Source organism: Salvelinus namaycush, chromosome 23, assembly GCF_016432855.1.
Source record: "Salvelinus namaycush isolate Seneca chromosome 23, SaNama_1.0, whole genome shotgun sequence".
Lineage (NCBI taxonomy): Eukaryota > Metazoa > Chordata > Actinopteri > Salmoniformes > Salmonidae > Salvelinus > Salvelinus namaycush.
In genome coordinates, this window is record NC_052329.1 from 20,206,769 (window position 1) to 20,228,491 (window position 21,723).

Below are 21,723 nucleotides of genomic sequence, written 5' to 3' on the forward strand. Positions count from 1 at the left end.
CCACTACATTGACATTAACAGATACTTCAAGTGATGCCACCTTTTCCTGGACATCAACTTTCACTTCAAGTGATGCCACCGCTTCCTCAACTACATCAATAGTATTTCCAAGTGATGCCACCTCTCCCTCGACATCAACAGTCACGCCAAGAGATGCCACCTCTAAGTCAAAATCAACAGTCACTTCAAGTGACGCTACCACTACATCGACAGTCTCTTCAAAAGATGCGTCCACTCCGTTGACATCAACAGTCACTTCAAGTGATGCCACCAATACATCAACAGCCACTTCAAGTGATGCTACCGCTACATTGACAGTGTCTTCAAGTGATGCCACCACTCCCTCAACATCAACAGTCACTTCAAGTGATGCAACCTTCCCCTCAGCTACATCTACAGTCACGCCAAGTAATGCCACCTCTCCCTCGACATCTACAGTCACTTCAAGTGATACTACCAATACATCAACAATCAGTTCAAGTGATGCCACCACTACATCAACAGTCACTTCACGTGATGCCACCTCTCCCTCGACAACAACCGTCACTTCAAGTAATGCAACCAATACATCTACAGTCACTTCAAGTGATGCTACCTCTCCGTCGACATCAACAGTCACTTCAAGTGATACTACCACTACATCAACAGTCACTTCAAGTGATGCCACCTCTCTCTCGACATCAACAGTCAATTTAAGTGATGCCACCACTACATCAACAGTCACTTCAAGTGATGATACCACTACATTGACAGTCTCTTCAAGTAATTCCACCTCTCCCTCGACATCTACAGTCACTTCAAGTGATGCCACCTCTCCCTCAACTACATTGACTTTCACTTCAAGTGTTACCACCACTACTACACCGACAGTAATATTAACTGTGGCCACAATTCCTTCAACTACATCGACAGTCACTTCAAGTGATGCCACCAATCCCTCAACTGCATTGACATCAACTTCAAGAGATGCCACCACTACTACATCGACAATAACAGTCACTTCAATTCATAACACCACTATTACATCAACATCAGCAGTCACTTCAAGCAATGCCACCGCTCCTTCAAAATTAGCTTCAAGTGATGCCACCACTACAACATCAATTTCAGCACTCTCTTCAGGTGATGCCACCACTCGCTCAACAGTCACACCAAGTGATGCCACCAATCCCTCAACTGCATCGACATCAACTTCAAGAGATGCCACCACTACTACATCGACATTAACAGTCATTTCAAGCAATTCCACCACTCCCTCAAAAAGCACTTCAAGTCATGCCACCACTACAACATCAATTTCAGCAGTCTCTTCAAGTGATGCCACCACCCCCTCAACAGTCACACCAAGTGATGCCACCAATCCCTCAACTGCATCGACATCAACTTCAAGAGATGCCACCACTACTACATCGACATTAACAGTCATTTCAAGCGATTCCATCACTCCCTCAAAAAGCACTTCAAGTCATGCCACCACTCCCTCATCTACATTAATAGTCACTTCAAGTGATGCCACCACTACTACATCAGCAGTCACTTCAAGCGATATCACTGTTCCTTCAACATTTACTACAAGTGGTGCCACCGCTACTACATCAACATCAGCATTCAGTTCAAGTGATGCCACCTCTCCCTCGACATCAACAGTTACTTTAAGTGATGCCACCACTCCCTCAACAGCTTCTTCAAGTGATGCCACCGCTACTACATCAACATCAGCAGTCTCTTCAAGTGATGCCACCAATCCCTCAACTGCATCGACATCAACTTCAAATGATGCCACCACTCCCTCATCTACATCAGCAGTCACTTCAAGCAATAACACTGTTCCTTCAACATTCACTTCAAGTGGTGCCAAAGCTACTACATCAACTTCAGCATTCACTTCAAGTGATGCCAAAACTACTACATCAACTTCAGCATTCACTTCAAGTGATGCCAGCTCTCCCTTAACATCAATATTCACTTCAAGTGATGGCACCTCTCCCTCGACATCAATATTTTCTTCAATTGATGCCACCTCTCCCTCGACATCAACAGTCACTTTAAGTGATGCCACCACTCCCTCAACAGTAGCTTCAAGTGATGCCACCACTACTACATCAACATCAGCAGTCTCTTCAAGTGATGCCACCACTCCCTCAACAGTCACTTCAAGTGATGCCACCTCTCCCTCGACATCAATATTCACTTCAAGTGATGCCACTTCTCACTCAGCTACATCGACAATCACTTCAGACGATATTACACCAACACCCACTTTAAATGATGCCACCACTCCCTCAAGTACATTGACAGTCAGTTCAAGTGTTGCCACCACTCTGTCAACAGTCACTTCAAGTGATGCCACCTCTTCCTCAACTACATCAACTTTAACTTCAAGTGATGCCACCACCACTATACCGACAGTAACTTCAAATGTGGCCAACATTCCGTCAATTACTTCAAAAGTCACTTCAAGTGATGCTAGCAATACTGCATCAACATCAGCAGTCATTTCAATTGATGCCACCTCTCCCTCGACATCAACAGTCACTTTAAGTGATGCCACCACTCCCTCAACAGTCTCTTCAAGTGATGGCACCACTCCCTCAACAGTCACTTCAAGTGATTCCACATCTCCCTCGACATCAATATTCACTTCAAGTGATGCCACCTCTCACTCAACTACATGGACAGTCACTTCAGACGATACTACATCAACACCCACTTCAAGTGATGCCACCACTCCCTCAAGTACATTGACAGTTAGTTCAAGTGTTATCGTCACTCTGTCAACATTCACTTCAAGTGATGCCACCACTTCCTCAACTACATCGACTTTCACATCAAGTGACACCACCACTACTACACCGACAGTAACATCAACTGTGGCCACCATTCCCTCAGCTACATCGACAGTCAGTTCAAGTGATGCCACCACTCCCTTATCTACATCAGCAGTCACTTCAAGTGATAACACTGTTCCTTCAACATTCACTTCAAGTGGTGCCAAAGCTACTACATCAACTTCAGCATTCACTTCAAGTGATGCCATCTCTCCCTTAACATCAATATTCACTTCAAGTGATGGCACCTCTCCCTCAACATCAATATTTACTTCAATTGATATCACCTCTCCCTCGACATCAACAGTTACTTTAAGTGATGCCACCACTCCCTCAACAGTCACTTCAAGTGATGCCACCGCTACTGCATCAACATCAGCAGTCTCTTCAAGTGATGCCACCACTCCCTCTACATTCACATCAAGCAATCCCACCACTCCCTCAACAGTCACTTCAAGTGATGCTACCGCTACATTGACAGTCTCTTCAAGTGATGCCACCACTCCCTCAACATCAACAGTCACTTCAAGTGATGCATCCTCCCCCTCAACTACATCTACAGTCACACCAAGTAATGCCACCTCTCCCTCGACATCAACAGTCACTTCAAGTGATACTACCGATACATCAACAGTCAGTTCAAGGGATGCCACCACTACATCGACAGTCTCTTCACGTCATGCTACCTCTCCCTCGACTTCAAAAGTCACTTCAAGTGATGCCACCACTTCCTCAACTACATCAATAGTAATTTCCACCAATACATCAACAATCACTTCAAGTGATGCTACCGTTACATTGCCAGTCTCTTCAAGTGATGCCACCACTCCCTCGACATTAACAGTCACTTCAAGTGATGCCACCTCTCCCTCGACATCAACAGTCACTTCAAGTGATGCCACCAATAGAGCGACAGTCTCTTCAAGTGATGCCACCACTCCCTCGACATTAACAGTCACTTCAAGTGATGCCACCTCTCCCTCGACATCAACAGTCACTTCAAGTGATGCCACCAATAGAGCGACAGTCTCTTCAAGTGATGCCACCGCTTCCTCAACTACATCAATAGTCTTTCCAAGTGATGGCACCTCTCCCTCTACATCAACAGTCACTTCAAGCAGTGCCACCACTACATCAACAGTCTCTTCAAGTGATGCCACCACTCCCTTGACATCAACAGTCACTTCAAGTTATGCGACCTCTCCCTCGACATCAACAGTCACGCCAAGTGATGCCACCTCTAAGTCAACATCGACTGTAACTTCAAGTGATGCTACCACTACATTGACAGTATCTTCAAGTGACGCTACCTCTCCCTCGACGTCAACAGTCACTTCAAGTGACGCTACCACTACATCAACAATCTCTTCAAGTGATGCCTTCACTCCCTCGATATTAACATTCACTTCAAGTGATGCCACCTCTCCCTTGACATCAACAGTCACTTCAAGTGATGCCACCACTTCCTCAAAAGTCACTTCAAAAGATGCAACCTCTCCCTCAACTACATTGACAGTCACGCCAGGTAATTCCACCTCTAAGTCAACATCAACAGTCACTTCAAGTGATGCTACCACTACATTGACATTAACAGATACTTCAAGTGATGCCACCTTTTCCTGGACATCAACTTTCACTTCAAGTGATGCCACCGCTTCCTCAACTACATCAATAGTATTTCCAAGTGATGCCACCTCTCCCTCGACATCAACAGTCACGCCAAGAGATGCCACCTCTAAGTCAAAATCAACAGTCACTTCAAGTGACGCTACCACTACATCGACAGTCTCTTCAAAAGATGCGTCCACTCCGTTGACATCAACAGTCACTTCAAGTGATGCCACCAATACATCAACAGCCACTTCAAGTGATGCTACCGCTACATTGACAGTGTCTTCAAGTGATGCCACCACTCCCTCAACATCAACAGTCACTTCAAGTGATGCAACCTTCCCCTCAGCTACATCTACAGTCACGCCAAGTAATGCCACCTCTCCCTCGACATCTACAGTCACTTCAAGTGATACTACCAATACATCAACAATCAGTTCAAGTGATGCCACCACTACATCAACAGTCACTTCACGTGATGCCACCTCTCCCTCGACAACAACCGTCACTTCAAGTAATGCAACCAATACATCTACAGTCACTTCAAGTGATGCTACCTCTCCGTCGACATCAACAGTCACTTCAAGTGATACTACCACTACATCAACAGTCACTTCAAGTGATGCCACCTCTCTCTCGACATCAACAGTCAATTCAAGTGATGCCACCACTACATCAACAGTCACTTCAAGTGATGCTACCACTACATTGACAGTCTCTTCAAGTAATTCCACCTCTCCCTCGACATCTACAGTCACTTCAAGTGATGCTACTACTACATCGACAGTATCTTCAAGTGATGCTACCTCTCCCTCAACTTCAACAGTCACTTCAAGTGATGCCACCTTTTCCTGGACATCAACTGTCACTTCAAGTGATGCCACCGCTTCCTCAACCAAATCAACAGTCAATTCAAGTGATGCCAGCACTACATACACAGTCCCTTCAAGTTATGCCACCACTACCTCGACATTAATAGTCACTTCAAGTGATACTACCACTACACCAACAGTCAGTTCAAGTGATGCTACCACTACATCGACAGTCCCTTCAAGTTATGCCACCACTACCTCGACATTAACAGTCACTTCAGGTGATACTACCACTACACCAACAGTCACTTCAAATGATACCACCACTACACCAACAGTCAGTTCAAGGGATGCTACCACTACATCAACAGTCAGTTCAAGTGATGCTACTACTACATCGGCAGTATCTTCAGGTGATGCCACCACTCCCTCGACTTCAACAGTCACATCAAGTGATGCCACCTCTCCCTCGACTTCAACAGTCACTTCAAGTGATGCCACCACTACATCGACAGTCTCTTCAATTGATGCCACCACTCCCTCAACTACATCTACAGTCACTCCAAGTAATGCCACCTCTACCTCGACATCAACAGTCACTTCAAGTGTTACTACCACTACATCAACAGTCAGTTCAAGTGATGCTAACACTACATCAACAGTATCTTCAAGTGATACCACCTCTCCCTCGACATCAACAGTCACGCCAAGTGATGCTACCACTACATCGACAATCTCTTCAAGTGGTGCTACCACTACATTGACAGTAGCTTCAAGTGATGCTACCTCTCCCTCGACATCAACAGTCACTTCAACTGACGCTAACACTACATTGACAATCTCTTCAAGTGATGCCTCCACTCCCTCAATATTAACATTCACTTCAAGTGATGCCACCTCTCCCTTGACATCAACAGTCACTTCAAGTGATGCCATCTCTCCCTCGACTACATCAACAATCACTTCAAGTGATGCTACCACTACATCAACAGTCAGTTCAAGTGATGCTACCACTACATCAACAGTCAGTTCAAGTGATGCTACAAATACATCGACAATCTCTTCAAGTGGTGCTACCACTACATTGACAGTAGCTTCAAGTGATGCTACCTCTCCCTCGACATCAACAGTCACTTCAACTGACGCTAACACTACATTGACAATCTCTTCAAGTGATGCCACCACTCCCTCGGCATTAAAAGTCACTTCAAGTGATGCCACCTCTCCCTCGACATCAACAGTCAATTCAAGTGATGACACCACTACATCAACAGTCACTTCAAGTGATGCCACCTCTCCATCGACATCAACAGTCAAGCCAAGTGATGCTATAAATACATCTACAGTCCGTTCAAGTGATGCCACCACTCCCTCGACATTAACAGTCACTTCAAGTGATGCAACCTCTCCCTCGACATCAACAGTCAAATCAAATGATGCCACCAGTACATCAACAGTCACTTCAAGTGATGCTGCCACTACATTGACAGTCTCTTCAAGTGATGCCACGACTCCCTCGACATCAACAGTCAATTTAAGTGATGCCACCACTACATCAACAGTCATTTCAAGTGATTCTACCACTACATTGACAGTCTCTTTAAGTGATGCCTCCACTCCCTTGACATCAACAGTTACTTTAAATGATGCCACCTTTTCCTGGACATCAACTTTCACTTCAAGTGATGCCACCGCTTCCTCAACTACATCAATAGTCTTTCCAAGTGATGGCACCTCTCCCTCTACATCAACAGTCACTTCAAGTAGTGCCACTTCTCTCTCGACATCAACAGTCACGCCAAGTGATGCAACCACTACATCAACAGTCACTTCAAGTTATGCGACCTCTCCCTCGACATCAACAGTCACGCCAAGTGATGCCACCTCTAAGTCAACATCAACAATCACTTCAAGGGATGCTAACACTACATCGACAGTCTCTTCAAGTAATGCCACCTCTCCCTCGACTTCAACAGTCACTTCAAGTGATGCCTCCACTCCCTCGACTTCAACAGTCACTTCAAGTGATGCCTCCACTTCCTCGACAGTAACGTACACTTCAAGTGATGCCACCGCTTCCTCAACTACATCAACAGTCTCTTCAAGTGATGCCACCTCTCCCACGACATCAGCAGTCACTTCAAGTGATGCCACCACTACATCAACAGTGACTTCAAGTGATGCTACAAATACATCGACAGTTCGTTCAAGATATGCCACCACTCCCTCGACATTAACAGTCACTTCAAGTGATGCCTCCACTCCCTCGACAGTAACATACACTTCAAGTGATGCCACCGCTTCCTCAACTACATCAACAGTCTCTCCAATTGATGCCACCTCTCCCTCGACTTCAACAGTCACTTCAAGTGATGCCACCACTTCCTCGACATTAACAGTCCCTTCAAGAAATGCCACCTCTCCCTCGACATCAACAGTCACTTCAAGTGATGCCACCAATACATCATCAGCCACTTCAAGTGATGCTATCGCTACATCGACAGTGTCTTCAAGTGATGCCACCACTCCCTCGACATTAACTGTTACTTCAAGTGATGCCACCTCTCTCTCGACATCAACAGTCTCTTCAAGTGATGCCATCTCTCCCTCAACTACATTCACAGCCATGCCAAGTAATGCCACCTCTACGTCAACATCAACAGTAACTTCAAGTGATGCTACCACTACACCGACAGTATCTTCAAGTGATGCCACCTCTCCCTTGGCATCAACAGTCACGCCAAGTGATGCCACCTCTCCCTCGACATCAACAGTTACTTCAAGTGATGCCACCAATACATCGACATTCTCTTCAAGTGATGCCACCACTACCTCGACATTAACAGTTACTTCAAGTGATGCAACCTCTCTCTCGACATCAACAGTAATTTCAAGTGATGCCACCACATCATCAAAAGTAAATTCAAGTGATGCCACCAGAACATCAACAGTCACTTCAAGTGATGCAACCTCTTCCTCAACTACGTCTACAGTCACGCCAAGTATTGCCACCTCTACCTCAACATCAACATTCACTTCAAGTGATACTCCCACTACATCAACAGTCAGTTCAAGTGGTGCTACCACTACATCGACAGGATCTTCAATTGATGCCACCTCTCCCTCGACATCAACAGTCACGCCAAGTAATGCCACCTCTAAGTCAACATCAACTGTCACTTCAAGTGATGCTACCACTACATCGACAGTCTCAACAAGTGATGCCACCTCTCCCACGACATCAACAGTCACTTCAAGTAATTCCACCACTACATCAACAGTCACTTCAAGTGATTCCTCCACTCCCTCAACTTTACCATACACTTCAAGTGATGCCACCGCTTCCTCAACTACATCAACAGTTTCTTCAAGTGATGCCACCTCTCCCTCGACATCAGCAGTCACTTCAAGTGATTACACCAATACATCAACAGTCACTTCAAGTGATGCTACCACTACATTGACAATCTCTTCAAGTGATGCCAACACTCCCTCGACATTAACAGTCACTTCAAGTGATGCCACCAATACATCGACAGTCTCTTCAAGTGATGCCACATCTCTCTCGACATCAACAGTCACTTCAAGTTATGCCACCTCTCCCTCAACTACATTGACAGTCACGCCAAGTGATTCCACCTCTAAGTCAACATCAACAGTCACTTCAAGTGATGCTACCACTACATCGACAGTCTCAACAAGTGATGCCACCTCTCCCACGACATCAACAGTCACTTCAAGTAATTCCACCACTACATCAACAGTCACTTCAAGTGATTCCTCCACTCCCTCAACTTTACCATACACTTCAAGTGATGCCACCGCTTCCTCAACTACATCAACAGTATCTTCAAGTGATACCACCTCTCCCTCGACATCAACAGTCACGCCAAGTGATGCCACCACTACATCAACAGTCACTTCAAATGATGCTACAAATACATTGACAGTCCGTTCAAGTGATGCCACCACTCTTTCGACATTAACATTCACTTCAAGTGATGCCACCTCTCCCTCGACATCAACATTCAATTCAAGTGATGCAACCACTACATCAACAGTCACTTCAAGTGATGCCAACTCTCCCTCAACATCAACAGTCACGCCAACTGATGCCACCTCTAAGTCAACATCAACTGTCACTTCAAGTGGTGCTACCAGAACATCGACAGTCCGTTCAAGTGATGCCACCACTCTTTCGACATTAACAGTCACTTCAAGGGATGCCACCACTACATCAACAGTCACTTCAAGTGATGCTACCACTACATTGACAGTCTCCTCAAGTGATGCCAACACTCCCTCAACATCAACATTCACTTCAAGTGATGCCACCTCTCCTTTGACATCAACTGTCACTTCAAGTGATCCCACCGCTTCCTCAACTAGATCAATTGTCTCTTCAAGTTATGCCACCTCTCCCTCGACATTAACAGTCACTTCAAGTAATGCCACCACTACATCAACAGTCACTTCAAGTGATGCTACAAATACATCGACAGTCCGTTCAAGTGATGCCACCACTCTTTCGACACTAACAGTCACTTCAAGTTATGCCACCTCTCCCTCAAAATCAACAGTCAGTTCAAGGGATGCCACCACTACATCAACAGTCACTTCAAGTGATGCTACAAATACATTGACAGTCCGTTCAAGTGATGCCACCACTCCCTCGATATTAACAATCACTTCAAGTGATGCAACCTATCCCTCGATATCAACAGTCAAATCAAATGATGCCACCACTACATCAACAGTCACTTCAAGTGATGCTACAACTACATTGAAAGTCTCTTCAAGGGATGCCACCACTCCCTCGACATTAACAGTCACTTCAAGTGATGCCATCTCTCCCTTGACATCAACAGTCAATTTAAGTGATGCGTCCACTACATCAACAGTCACCTCAAGTGATGCTAACACTACATTGACAGTCTCTTCAAGTGATGCCAACACTCTCTCAACATCAACAGTAACTTCAAGTGATGCAACCTCTCCCTCATCGACATCTACAGTCAAGCCAAGTAATGCCACCACTCCCTTGACATCAACAGTCACTTCAAGTGATACTACCACTACATCAACAGTCAGTTCAAGTGATGCTACCACTACATCGACATTATCTTCAAGTGATGCCACCTCTCCCTCGACTTCAACAGTCACTTCAAGTAATGCCACCTCTCCCTCGACATCAACAGTCACTTCAAGTGATCCCACCAATACATCAACAGTCACTTCAAGTGATGCCACCTCTCCCTCAACTACATTGACAGTCACGCCAAGTAATGCCACCTCTAAGTCAACATCATCAGTCACTTCAAGTGATGCTACCACTACATTGACAGTCTCTTCAAGTGATGCCTCCACTCCTTTGACATCAACAGTTACTTCAAGTGATGCCACCTTTTACTGGACATCAACTTTCACTTCAAGTGATGCCACCGCTTCCTCAACTACATCAATAGTCATTCCAAGTGATGGCACCTCTCCCTCTACATCAACAGTCACTTCAAGTAGTGCCACCACTACATCGACAGTCTCTTCAAGTGATGGCACCACTCCCTCGACATCAACAGTCTCTTCAAGTGATGGCACCACTCCCTCGACATCAACAGTCTCTTCAAGTGATGCCACCTCTCCCTCGACTTCAACAGTCACTTCAAGTGATGCTACCAGTATATCGACAGTCCCTTCAAGCGATGCCACCACTACCTTGACATTAACAGTCACTTCAAGAAATGCCACCTCTCCCTCGACATTAACAGTCAATTCAAGTGATGCCACCACTACATCAAGTGATGCTACCACTACATCGACAGTCTCTTCAAGTGATGCCAGCACTCCCTCAACATCAACAGTCACTTCAAGGGATGCCACCACTACATCAACAATCACTTCAAGTGATGCTACAAATACATTGACAGTCCGTTCAAGTGATGCCACCACTCCCTCGATATTAACAATCACTTCAAGTGATGCAACCTATCCCTCGATATCAACAGTCAAATCAAATGATGCCACCACTACATCAACAGTCACTTCAAGTGATGCTACAACTACATTGAAAGTCTCTTCAAGGGATGCCACCACTCCCTCGACATTAACAGTCACTTCAAGTGATGCCATCTCTCCCTTGACATCAACAGTCAATTTAAGTGATGCGTCCACTACATCAACAGTCACCTCAAGTGATGCTAACACTACATTGACAGTCTCTTCAAGTGATGCCAACACTCTCTCAACATCAACAGTAACTTCAAGTGATGCAACCTCTCCCTCATCTACATCTACAGTCAAGCCAAGTAATGCCACCACTCCCTTGACATCAACAGTCACTTCAAGTGATACTACCACTACATCAACAGTCAGTTCAAGTGATGCTACCACTACATCGACATTATCTTCAAGTGATGCCACCTCTCCCTCGACTTCAACAGTCACTTCAAGTAATGCCACCTCTCCCTCGACATCAACAGTCACTTCAAGTGATCCCACCAATACATCAACAGTCACTTCAAGTGATGCCACCTCTCCCTCAACTACATTGACAGTCACGCCAAGTAATGCCACCTCTAAGTCAACATCATCAGTCACTTCAAGTGATGCTACCACTACATTGACAGTCTCTTCAAGTGATGCCTCCACTCCTTTGACATCAACAGTTACTTCAAGTGATGCCACCTTTTACTGGACATCAACTTTCACTTCAAGTGATGCCACCGCTTCCTCAACTACATCAATAGTCATTCCAAGTGATGGCACCTCTCCCTCGACATCAACAGTCACTTCAAGTAGTGCCACCACTACATCGACAGTCTCTTCAAGTGATGGCACCACTCCCTCGACATCAACAGTCTCTTCAAGTGATGGCACCACTCCCTCGACATCAACAGTCTCTTCAAGTGATGCCACCTCTCCCTCGACTTCAACAGTCACTTCAAGTGATGCTACCAGTATATCGACAGTCCCTTCAAGCGATGCCACCACTACCTTGACATTAACAGTCACTTCAAGAAATGCCACCTCTCCCTCGACATTAACAGTCAATTCAAGTGATGCCACCACTACATCAAGTGATGCTACCACTACATCGACAGTCTCTTCAAGTGATGCCAGCACTCCCTCAACATCAACAGTCACTTCAAGTGATGCAACCACATCTACAGTCACACCAAGTAATGCCACCTCTCCGTCGACATCAATAGTCAGTTCAAGTGATGCTACCACTACATCGACAGTATCTTCAAGTGATGCCACCTCTCCCTCGACATCAACAGTCACTTCAAGTGATGTCACCACTACATCAACAGTCACTTCAAGTGATGCCACCACTACATCAACAGTCACTTCAAGTGATGCTACCACTACATCGACAGTCCCTTTAAGTGATGCCACCACTACCTCGACATTAACAGTCACTTCAAGTAATGCCACCTCTCCCTCGACATCAACAGTCACTTCAAGTTATACAACCACTACATCAAGAGTCACTTCAAGTGATGCCACCACTACATCGACAGTCTCTTCAAGTGATGCCACCACTCCCTCGACTTTAACAGTCACTTCAATTGATGCCACCGCTTCCTCAACTACATCAACAGTCACTTCAAGTGATGCTACCACTACATCGACAGTCTCTTCAAGTGATGCCTCCACTCCCTTGACTTCAACAGTTACTTCAGGTGATGCCACCTATTCCTGGACATCAACTTTAATTTCAAGTGATGCCACCGCTTTCTCAATTACATCAATAGTCATTCCAAGTGTTTGCACCTCTCCCTCAACAGTCACTTCAAGTAATGCCACTACTATATCAACAGTCACTTCAGGTGATGCCATCACTACAGAGAAAGTCACTTCAAGTGATGCCAGCACTACAGAGACAGCCAGTTCAAGTATTGATACTACTCCCTCCACATCAACAGTTACTTCAACTGTGGCCACCATTCCCTCAACTACATTGACAGTTACTTCAACTGTGGCAACCATTCCGTCAAATACATTGACAAGTGATGCCACAACTACTACATCAACATCAGAGGTAACTTCAAGCGATGCAACCATTCCCTCAACAGTCTCTTCAAATGTGGCCACCACTCCCTCAACAGTCACTTCAAATAATGCCACCACTCGCTCAACTACATCAATTGTCACTTCAAGTTATACCACCTCTCCCTTGCAATATACAGTCACTTCAAGTGATGCCACCTCTCCCTCAACATTACCTTTCACTTCAAGTGATACCATCTCTCCCTCAACTACATCGACAGAGAACTCAAGTGTTGACACTACTCTCTTGACATCAACACCCTCTTCAAATTATATTACATCAACAGTCACTTCAAGTGATCCCACAACTCCCGCTTTTCCATCAACAGCCACAAGTGAGGTCACCACTCTAAGACTAATAATGTCATCAACAAGTGGTGCTACTACAGTGTTAACAGGTACAGATACCTCAGCAGTTGTAGCAGTATCTACGCCGTCCACCCCTTCACCGGGACTAACATCCAGAGACACTACTTTGGTGACAACAATCAAAACCACTGTTGCAGAATGCAGTAAGATTATTTTAACTTATTCTCAAAAACCATCATAAGATGATATGATTGTAAAGATGTAAAGTTTTTTTAAACTTACAAATCGATACCAAAGACTATTGAAATGTGTGAATATATTGCTGTACATACACTGCATTATTTTATTTTTATTGTCATTTGTTTTCAGTGTCAGATGCTCTGTTGAATGTCATCAGGCTGGAGGATGTCACCAGTAAGTTAATCAGTGTGAGTTGGACTGGTATTCCTCTGGACCAGCAGATACAGTACAAGGTGAAGCTGGCATCTAATTCCAACACAACTCAGATTGAGACCTCAGCCACCAAAGCTGTTTTCTCAGACCTTACTCCTGGAACCATATACACTCTGACTATTGAGTACTTATCCTGCTACATCAAGAAAAACATTTCAAGAGACATAATCACTGGTATGTCAACTCTTTTTCAAGTAATCTCATTGAATTCACTAAGAGCATACTTTTGCTTTTAAAACAATTATAGATCAAATTAGTACAATAGGACATTTTGTGCAAACATCACATTTGTTTTGTTAAATCTTTATGTTTTCTCCAAAAGCTGGAAAGGTCTATGAATCTTCCACTCGAATTCCAGGCAGAGAGTTTTTGTCTGATTATTCAAATCAATCCAGCAAACTTTACAAAGACTTTGTGGCCAATTTTACCATGCAGGTAACATTTTTTATATTTGCTTTTTAATTTAGGTAGTATAATATAACATTGTATGATTTAAATGTACATATTTCTTTAAAGGTTGAAAACAATCTCCCAAAAGCATACCAGGACCTTATCAGGGCTAAAGAAATGGTGGTGGTTGTGACAGGTGTTCACAGAGGAAGTGTGATCGTTGACTTTGATCTGGTCACTGCTCTGGAGGTCAAACTGTCAACCTCTGACGTGCAGAACAGTGTCATCAATGCGCTGAAATCATCTGTACTCGGAGTAGATCTGAATTTCACCTCAGTCAAAGGTTTTTGAATTCCAATGACTACATACAATAATATTTTCTATGCTAGTTAATCAATCAAATTATTTTTTTAAATAAATATTCAAGGACTAACAGAATTTAGGACGTTATCATATCGCCGTGTGTATTTAGTGGCCTTTAGTGACTTAATTTTTTACTACATTACAGAGGCAGATATCTGCCAACGAGGCGATTACACATGCTCAAAAAATGCCAGCTGTGTCAGAGAGGGACCCTCACATACATGTGAATGTAAGGCAGGATTCTACGATGAAAACCCAACCGTACCGGGTACTGACTGCAAGAGTGAGAAAACTTTGTTGCTTGAAATCTGGGCCACACTTTACATGAAATAAGTACCTTATACAAGAGTAACTACCAGTGGAGGAACTTATGTTATCACCCTGTAATACACTAGTAAGTACATCCAGTTAAGCAGTATTTACCACTATTGCAATCACTGTTTTGTAGGAAAAATCTCTCCAGGTGCAGATCCATGTGAAGGCTTGTGTTCATCACGTGCTCAGTGTGTGGTTGGTCCTGGAGGCAGCCATGAGTGTAGCTGCTATCCTGGTTTGATAGATGAGAATCCTGTTAATCCTGGGAAGCTATGCAAAGGTACACTAATGTCCTCTGCCTCAATTGTATCTGTATCAATTCCTTACTTGTGTATCTTACACATACGTTGCATTACATCTTCATTCCATCAAAATGTGGCCACTATAGATCCTGTCGACTGTTTTGATCAAGAAAATGACATTTGCTCATCCCAAAATCCATGTCTTCCATCCAAGTTTCTCTGCTCATGTAAGTTCTGAAATCATACCAATTCTTCAGATCTCACATACGGTCTTCAGAGAAAGACGAATCTGTAATACTGAGGCCTATTTGTGCCTCTGACTGACCTACAGCTTATTATAACAACTCTCTCTGCTTCCCTCCTACAGTGAGGAAGGTTTTCAAATTAACAGCAGAATTCAACTCTTGGATCTTCAACTCCTCTCTGCACGACCCAGGGAGCGATGCTTGGGCATATGCCTCTACAAAGATCATAAAAACTGTATGCACATACACTCTCTGATTTGTATTTATTGTGATATCTTACAAATGTAATCTTAAAACACTATGGTTTCTTTTCCATAAGTACTTTTATAAATAGACGTCTACTTTACTATAAAAAATGTTTCCAGGTTGTCCCCAGAATGCGGTGTGTTCTGTCAGATTCATCCTTTGACATGACAGTGGTGGGCTTCCAGAGGGGTAGTGTGGTGGTCAGGATGATGTGTGGTTATAATGGGAATACTACCGCTGATGAAAGAACTCTCCAGGCTGCTCTGCAGGACACAATCCGCAAACACTTGGACGACTCCGCCATAGCTACCTTGAAAAGTATGTTTAAAACATAGGATAAAAAAAAAAGAATTGGCATTACATGATGATGGTGTTTGTTTTGTTGAATTAATGTATGTGACTTGGTTGTGGTATGTATGTGACTCAGGTTGTGGTTTCACTAATTTCTTCTATTTAATTTTGTGTGGGATGCTGCTTATCTAATATTGTCCTTTCAATAGTTACTGATAGACATTGACCAAACATCTGTCTGTTCTTTGTAGGAGTTTCCCAGATATCAATGGCCCCAGGAGCAGGCTGGAAAGTGGCGACAATAGTCCTGGGAGTTCTGCTGGGCTTCACTTTGATAGTCGTGGTTGTCGTTCTGATCATCACCATAGCGAGGAGAGCAGCTAGCAAGCTGACCTCATATAACATCGAGCAAACAAAGCACAACAGACAAGTGGTGTCCGATGACTACTTAGAAGGACGTTATTCTTATCAGGTGTAGTTCAGGGATTCTTAAAAAGACGAGATAATCTCAACTTTTTTTCACGAATATATTTGTTAATATTAACAGAAGTATCAGCTATCACACCATGTAAAGGAACAACCTCCTAATACTTTAAGTGTTTCATAAAATGCAACTAACTCAACTCCGTCAGACACAATAAAAGGCAGTACATTTTTACATTTATTGTTGAACAAGTGTTTAATAAAGGCCTTGATTGTTTAATTGTAACATTAGATTATTCAAAAATGTAATACAAATCTCCAAACGTCTTAATTGTTTTATTTTATAGTGCTATATAATGCACCAGGGCTAATTTCGCGTTTGCTTGATTTTTTTGTTCGTTTTTTTGCATGTTTTTCTAGATTCAGAACATAAAACAACATTTAGAAAGCAAACATTATCCCTTGGATCTACCACAGCAAATACATCAGTAGTTTAAGCATATGTTGCAACAAGGTTAAAATATTTTTTCTAAATATTGACTAAAAGATCGATCTTATTAAGAGGGTTAGTCATCAGTGAGTTGATAAGGCACTGACGCAGTTGACTCAAAGCAGACATATTTGTGCCTCTACAAATAAATGTTTAATACAAACATTTGTAAAATATAGAAAATTATTTATTTGAAAACAATACAAATATAACCATTATATCAGATCTTTCAGCACTCTGACGGAGTTGACTTTAGAGTTAATGTTTTATGGAGTTGACAACATTTTTTGCTTTTGTTCTTCATTCAAGTGATATACAAGTTTTTCCTCAGTTGCTTTAAGGCTCTAGAACCTAATTATATCATGTCCTATCTTAATCTATCAGACAGATGGAGTCAACAGTTTATGGTTGTGACAATGGTGATTTCAATATTGTTTGTTTAAATCTATCAGAAGTAGAGAACTTTACAGATCCATGAGTTGTCTTGTTGCACTACATGTAATGAGGACATGAAGAAGGGGGTCCTTATGGTGTAACTGACCCTGTTCATTTCTGATTCATTTAGGATTTTAGACAAATCTGTCAGAGTTGACCAAATCTCCGGACACATTTTTTAGAAATCATAGTTTTGAAAGAAATAATCTTTAAAGTCAGAGAGGGCCATTGAAATTTAGATTCTTTGCTCTGGACAAGGACGTTTCTGAGCATAGAGCTGGCATGTACATTAACCATATTTAAAATATTTGGACAATTCCAAAAGCAAATCTTTGCCCTTGTAAAATTCCACTAAATGTATTTTTTAAGCTCAAATAATGCAACAAAATAAAAAATGTAAACTATAAAAAAGGATTGTCCCGACTTTCAAGAATCCCGGAGTTAAGATTGGTCACTCATGAAAACAGAGATTATAATGTATGGATCTGGAGAAAACGTAAGCACTTTATGACATTTGCTGATATAGAAATATGATTTCATTTAATTTACTATTGCAATATGAACTAAATATATTGTTTTTTACAAGTGACATGAGATCTAAAGTGTTATTGTGTACATATGCAATTTCACTGAGTGCATAATGGCCTCTATCTTATTGCAGTGGAAAAGAGTACTGAAGCAATCCACTAGAGGCCACAGTTGTCTGAGAATTGAATATACAGTGCATTCAGAAAGTATTCAGAACCTATGACTTTTTCAGTATTTTGTTACGCTACAGCCTTATTCTAAAATGAATTAAATAAAATAAAAATCTGCAGCATTGAAGGTCCCCAAGAACACAGTGGCCTCCATCCTTCTTAAATGTAAGAAGTTTTGAACCACAAAGACTCATCCTAGAGCTGACCGCCCGGCCAAACTGAGCAATCGGGGGAGAAGGGCCTTGGTCAGGGAGGTGACCAAAAACCCGATGGACCCTCTGATAGAGCTCTAGATTTCCTCTGTGGAGCTGGGAGAAAGGACAACCATCTCTGCAGCACTTCCCCAATGAGGCCTTTATGGTAGAATGGCCAGATGGAAGCCACTCCTGAGTACAAGGCACATGACAGCCCGCTTGGAGTTTGCCAAAAGGCACATAAAGACTCTCAGACCATGAGAAACAAGATTCTCTGGTCTGATGAAACCAAGATGCCAAGCGTCATGTCTGGAGGACACCTGGCACCACCCCTACGGTGAAGCATGGTGGTGGCAGCATCATGCTGTGGGGATGTTTTTCGGTGGCAGGGACTGGGAGACTAGTCAGGATCGAGGGAAAGATGAAAGGAGCAAAGTATAGGGAGATCCTTGATGAAAACCTGCTCCAGATTGCTCAGGACCATAGACTGGGGTGAAGGTTCCCCTTCCAACAGGACAACGATCCTAAGCACACAGCCAAGACAACGCAGGAGTGGCTTCGGGACAAGTCTCTGAATGCCCTCGATTGGCCCAGCCAGAGCCCTGACTTGAACCCATTCAAACATCTCTGGAGAGACCTGAAATAGCTGTGTAGCGATGCTCCCCATCCAACCTGACAGGGCTTGAGAGGATCTGCGGAGAAGAATGGGAGAAACTCTCCAATTACAGGTGTGCCAAGCTTGTAATGTCATACTGTAACCGTTATACTGTAATGCTGTAATCGCTGCCAAAGGTGCTTCAACAAAGTACTGAGTAAAGGGTCTGAAAACTTTCTGAAGGCACTGTAGTACCATCAAGTCACCTGCTTCAGAGTGTGAGTACAATGCCATTTGAAGTTAATTTGAAGTTTGGCTCATTTGAAGTTTGTTTGCAGTCTTATTATTTGTTCTATTACTAATCAGCATGATTGAGGGCTTTGTACTATTAATAAACATTTATTTTGTATTTTGGTGTTTTGAATGTGCCTTTAAACATACCTGTATTCATATTGGAGGACGGTGATTATATTTAGCAGACAAGCTCCTCATTCACTCCTCCAATCTATTTCTCTTTGTCCAGACTACATGATTATAATGGTGGGGCCTTGACTGGCCACATGGCAGCATTGGCAGTCTTGGAAGGCTAGACTTCTCTGGGGCAGACAGACGGGTGTTCCCTGGGTAATAACTCCCAGACAGGAGAAGCTGTCACAGATCAGAGTTATTCATTAATAGGTCTCATCATGTCACCACTGAGTCCAGTCTCTCCTCAGTTAAATAGCTGTAGCCTGTGGGAGCATCTCCATTGGTTACCTGAATCACCTTGTTCTATACAAAAGGTAAAGGAAGAAGAAGTGTTTGATCATATCCGTTTGAAGACGTAGCACTAATGTTTAACTTTTTACCCAATGGGAGATTCAAAGTCAGCTAGAACTCTTTAAAGTGGACCTGGTGAATGTAGATTAAAATAATTAAATGTCACCTCTATTCCGTGACGAGAACTATTCAACGCTGGTCTGACCAATCAGAATCCACGCTTCAAGATTGTTTTGATCAAGCGGACTGGGAAATGTTCCGGGCAGCCTCAGAGAATAATATTGATTCATACGCTGATTCAGTGAATGAGTTTATAAGGAAGTGCATTGGAGATGTTGTACCCACTGTGACTATTAAAACCTACCCTAACCAGAAACCGTGGATAGATGGCAGCATTCGCACAAAACTGAAAGTGTGAACCACCGCATTTAACCATGGAAAGATGACCGGAAATATGGCCGAATACAAACAGTGTAGTTATTCCCTTCGCAAGGCAATCAAACAAACAAAATGTCGGTATAGGGTCAAAGTGGAGTCGCAATTCAACGGCTCAGACATGAAACATATGTGGCAGGATCTACAGGCAATCACGGACTACAAAAAGAAGCCAGCCACGTCACGGACACCGACGTCTTGCTTCCAGACAAACTAAACACCTTCTTTGCCCCCTATGAGGATAATACAGTACCACCGACGCGACCCGCTACCAAGGACTGCGGGCCCTCCCTCTCCTTCTCTGTGGCCGATGTGTGTAATACATTTAAACGTGTTAACCCTTGCAAGGCTGCAGGCCCAGACGGCATTCCTAGCTACGTCCTCAGAGCATGCGCAGACCAGCTGGCTGGTGTGTTTACGAACATATTCAATCTCTCCCTATCCCAGTCTGCTGTCCCCACATGCTTCAAGATGGCCACCATTGTTCCTGTACCCAAGAATGCAAAGGTAACTGAACTAAATTACTATCGCCCCGTAGCACTCACTCTGTCATCATGAAGTGCTTTGAGAGACTAGTCAAGGATCATATCACCTTACCTGCCACCCTAGACCCTCTTCAATTTGCATACCATCCTAATAGGTCCACAGACGATGCAATCGCCATCACACTGCACTATCCCATGTGAACAAGAGGAATGCCTATGTAAGAATGCTGTTCATTGACTACAGCTCAGCATTCAACACCATAGTACCCTCCAAGCTCATAATTAAGCTTGAGGCCCAGGGTCTCAACCCCGCCGCCCTGTGCAATTGGGTCCTGGACTTCCTGACGGGCCACCCTCAGGTGGTGAAGGTAGGAAACAACATCTCTGCTTCGCTGATCCTCAACACTGGGGCACCACAAGGGTGCGTGCTCAGCCCCTCCTGTAGTCCCTGTTCACCCATGACTGCGTGGCCATGCACACCTCCAACTCATCAAGTTTGCAGACGACACAACAGTAGTGGGCTTGATTACCAACAAGGGTGAGACAGCCTACAATGAGGAGGTGGGTGCACTCGGAGTCTGGTGTCAGGAAAACAACCTCTCACTCAACGTCAACAAAACAAAAGAGATGATCGTGGACTTCAGGAAACAGCAGAGGGAGCACACCCCTATCCACATTGACGGAACAACAGTGGAGAAGGTGGAAAGTTTTAAGTTCCTCGGCGTACACATCACGGACAAACTGAAATGGTCCACCCACACAGACTGTGTAGTGAAGAAGGCACAACAGCGCCTCTTCAACCTCAGGAGGCTGAAGAAATTTGGCTTGTCACCTAAAACCCTTACAAACTTTTACAGGTGCACAATTGACAGCATCCTGTCAGGCTGTATCACCACCTGGTACGGCAACTGCACCGGCCACAACCGCAAGGTTCTCCAGAGGGTGGTGCGGTCTGCAGAGCGCATATCAGAGGGCAAACTACCTGCCCTCCAGAACACCTACAGCACTCGATGTCACAGGAAGGCCAAAAAGATCAAGGACAACAACCACCCGAG

The 21,723-nt window shown here is 43.8% G+C and overlaps 1 protein-coding gene across 1 annotated transcript in view; it reads left to right on the plus strand.

Annotated features, from left to right (window-relative positions):
• The window catches only part of LOC120018523 (uncharacterized protein DDB_G0271670-like), a 33,145-nt gene extending 16,513 nt beyond the window's left edge, over window positions 1-16,632 (plus strand). The window contains exons 2-9 of the mRNA XM_038961748.1: window positions 1,691-1,879; window positions 4,898-5,388; window positions 8,389-8,531; window positions 8,898-9,105; window positions 10,306-10,419; window positions 12,295-12,426; window positions 16,014-16,181; window positions 16,406-16,632. Of these exons, the coding sequence (XP_038817676.1) occupies window positions 1,691-1,879; window positions 4,898-5,388; window positions 8,389-8,531; window positions 8,898-9,105; window positions 10,306-10,419; window positions 12,295-12,426; window positions 16,014-16,181; window positions 16,406-16,632 (1,672 nt within the window). The remainder of the gene's footprint in view (window positions 1-1,690; window positions 1,880-4,897; window positions 5,389-8,388; window positions 8,532-8,897; window positions 9,106-10,305; window positions 10,420-12,294; window positions 12,427-16,013; window positions 16,182-16,405) is intronic.
• The last annotated feature ends 5,091 nt before the right edge of the window (window positions 16,633-21,723 follow it).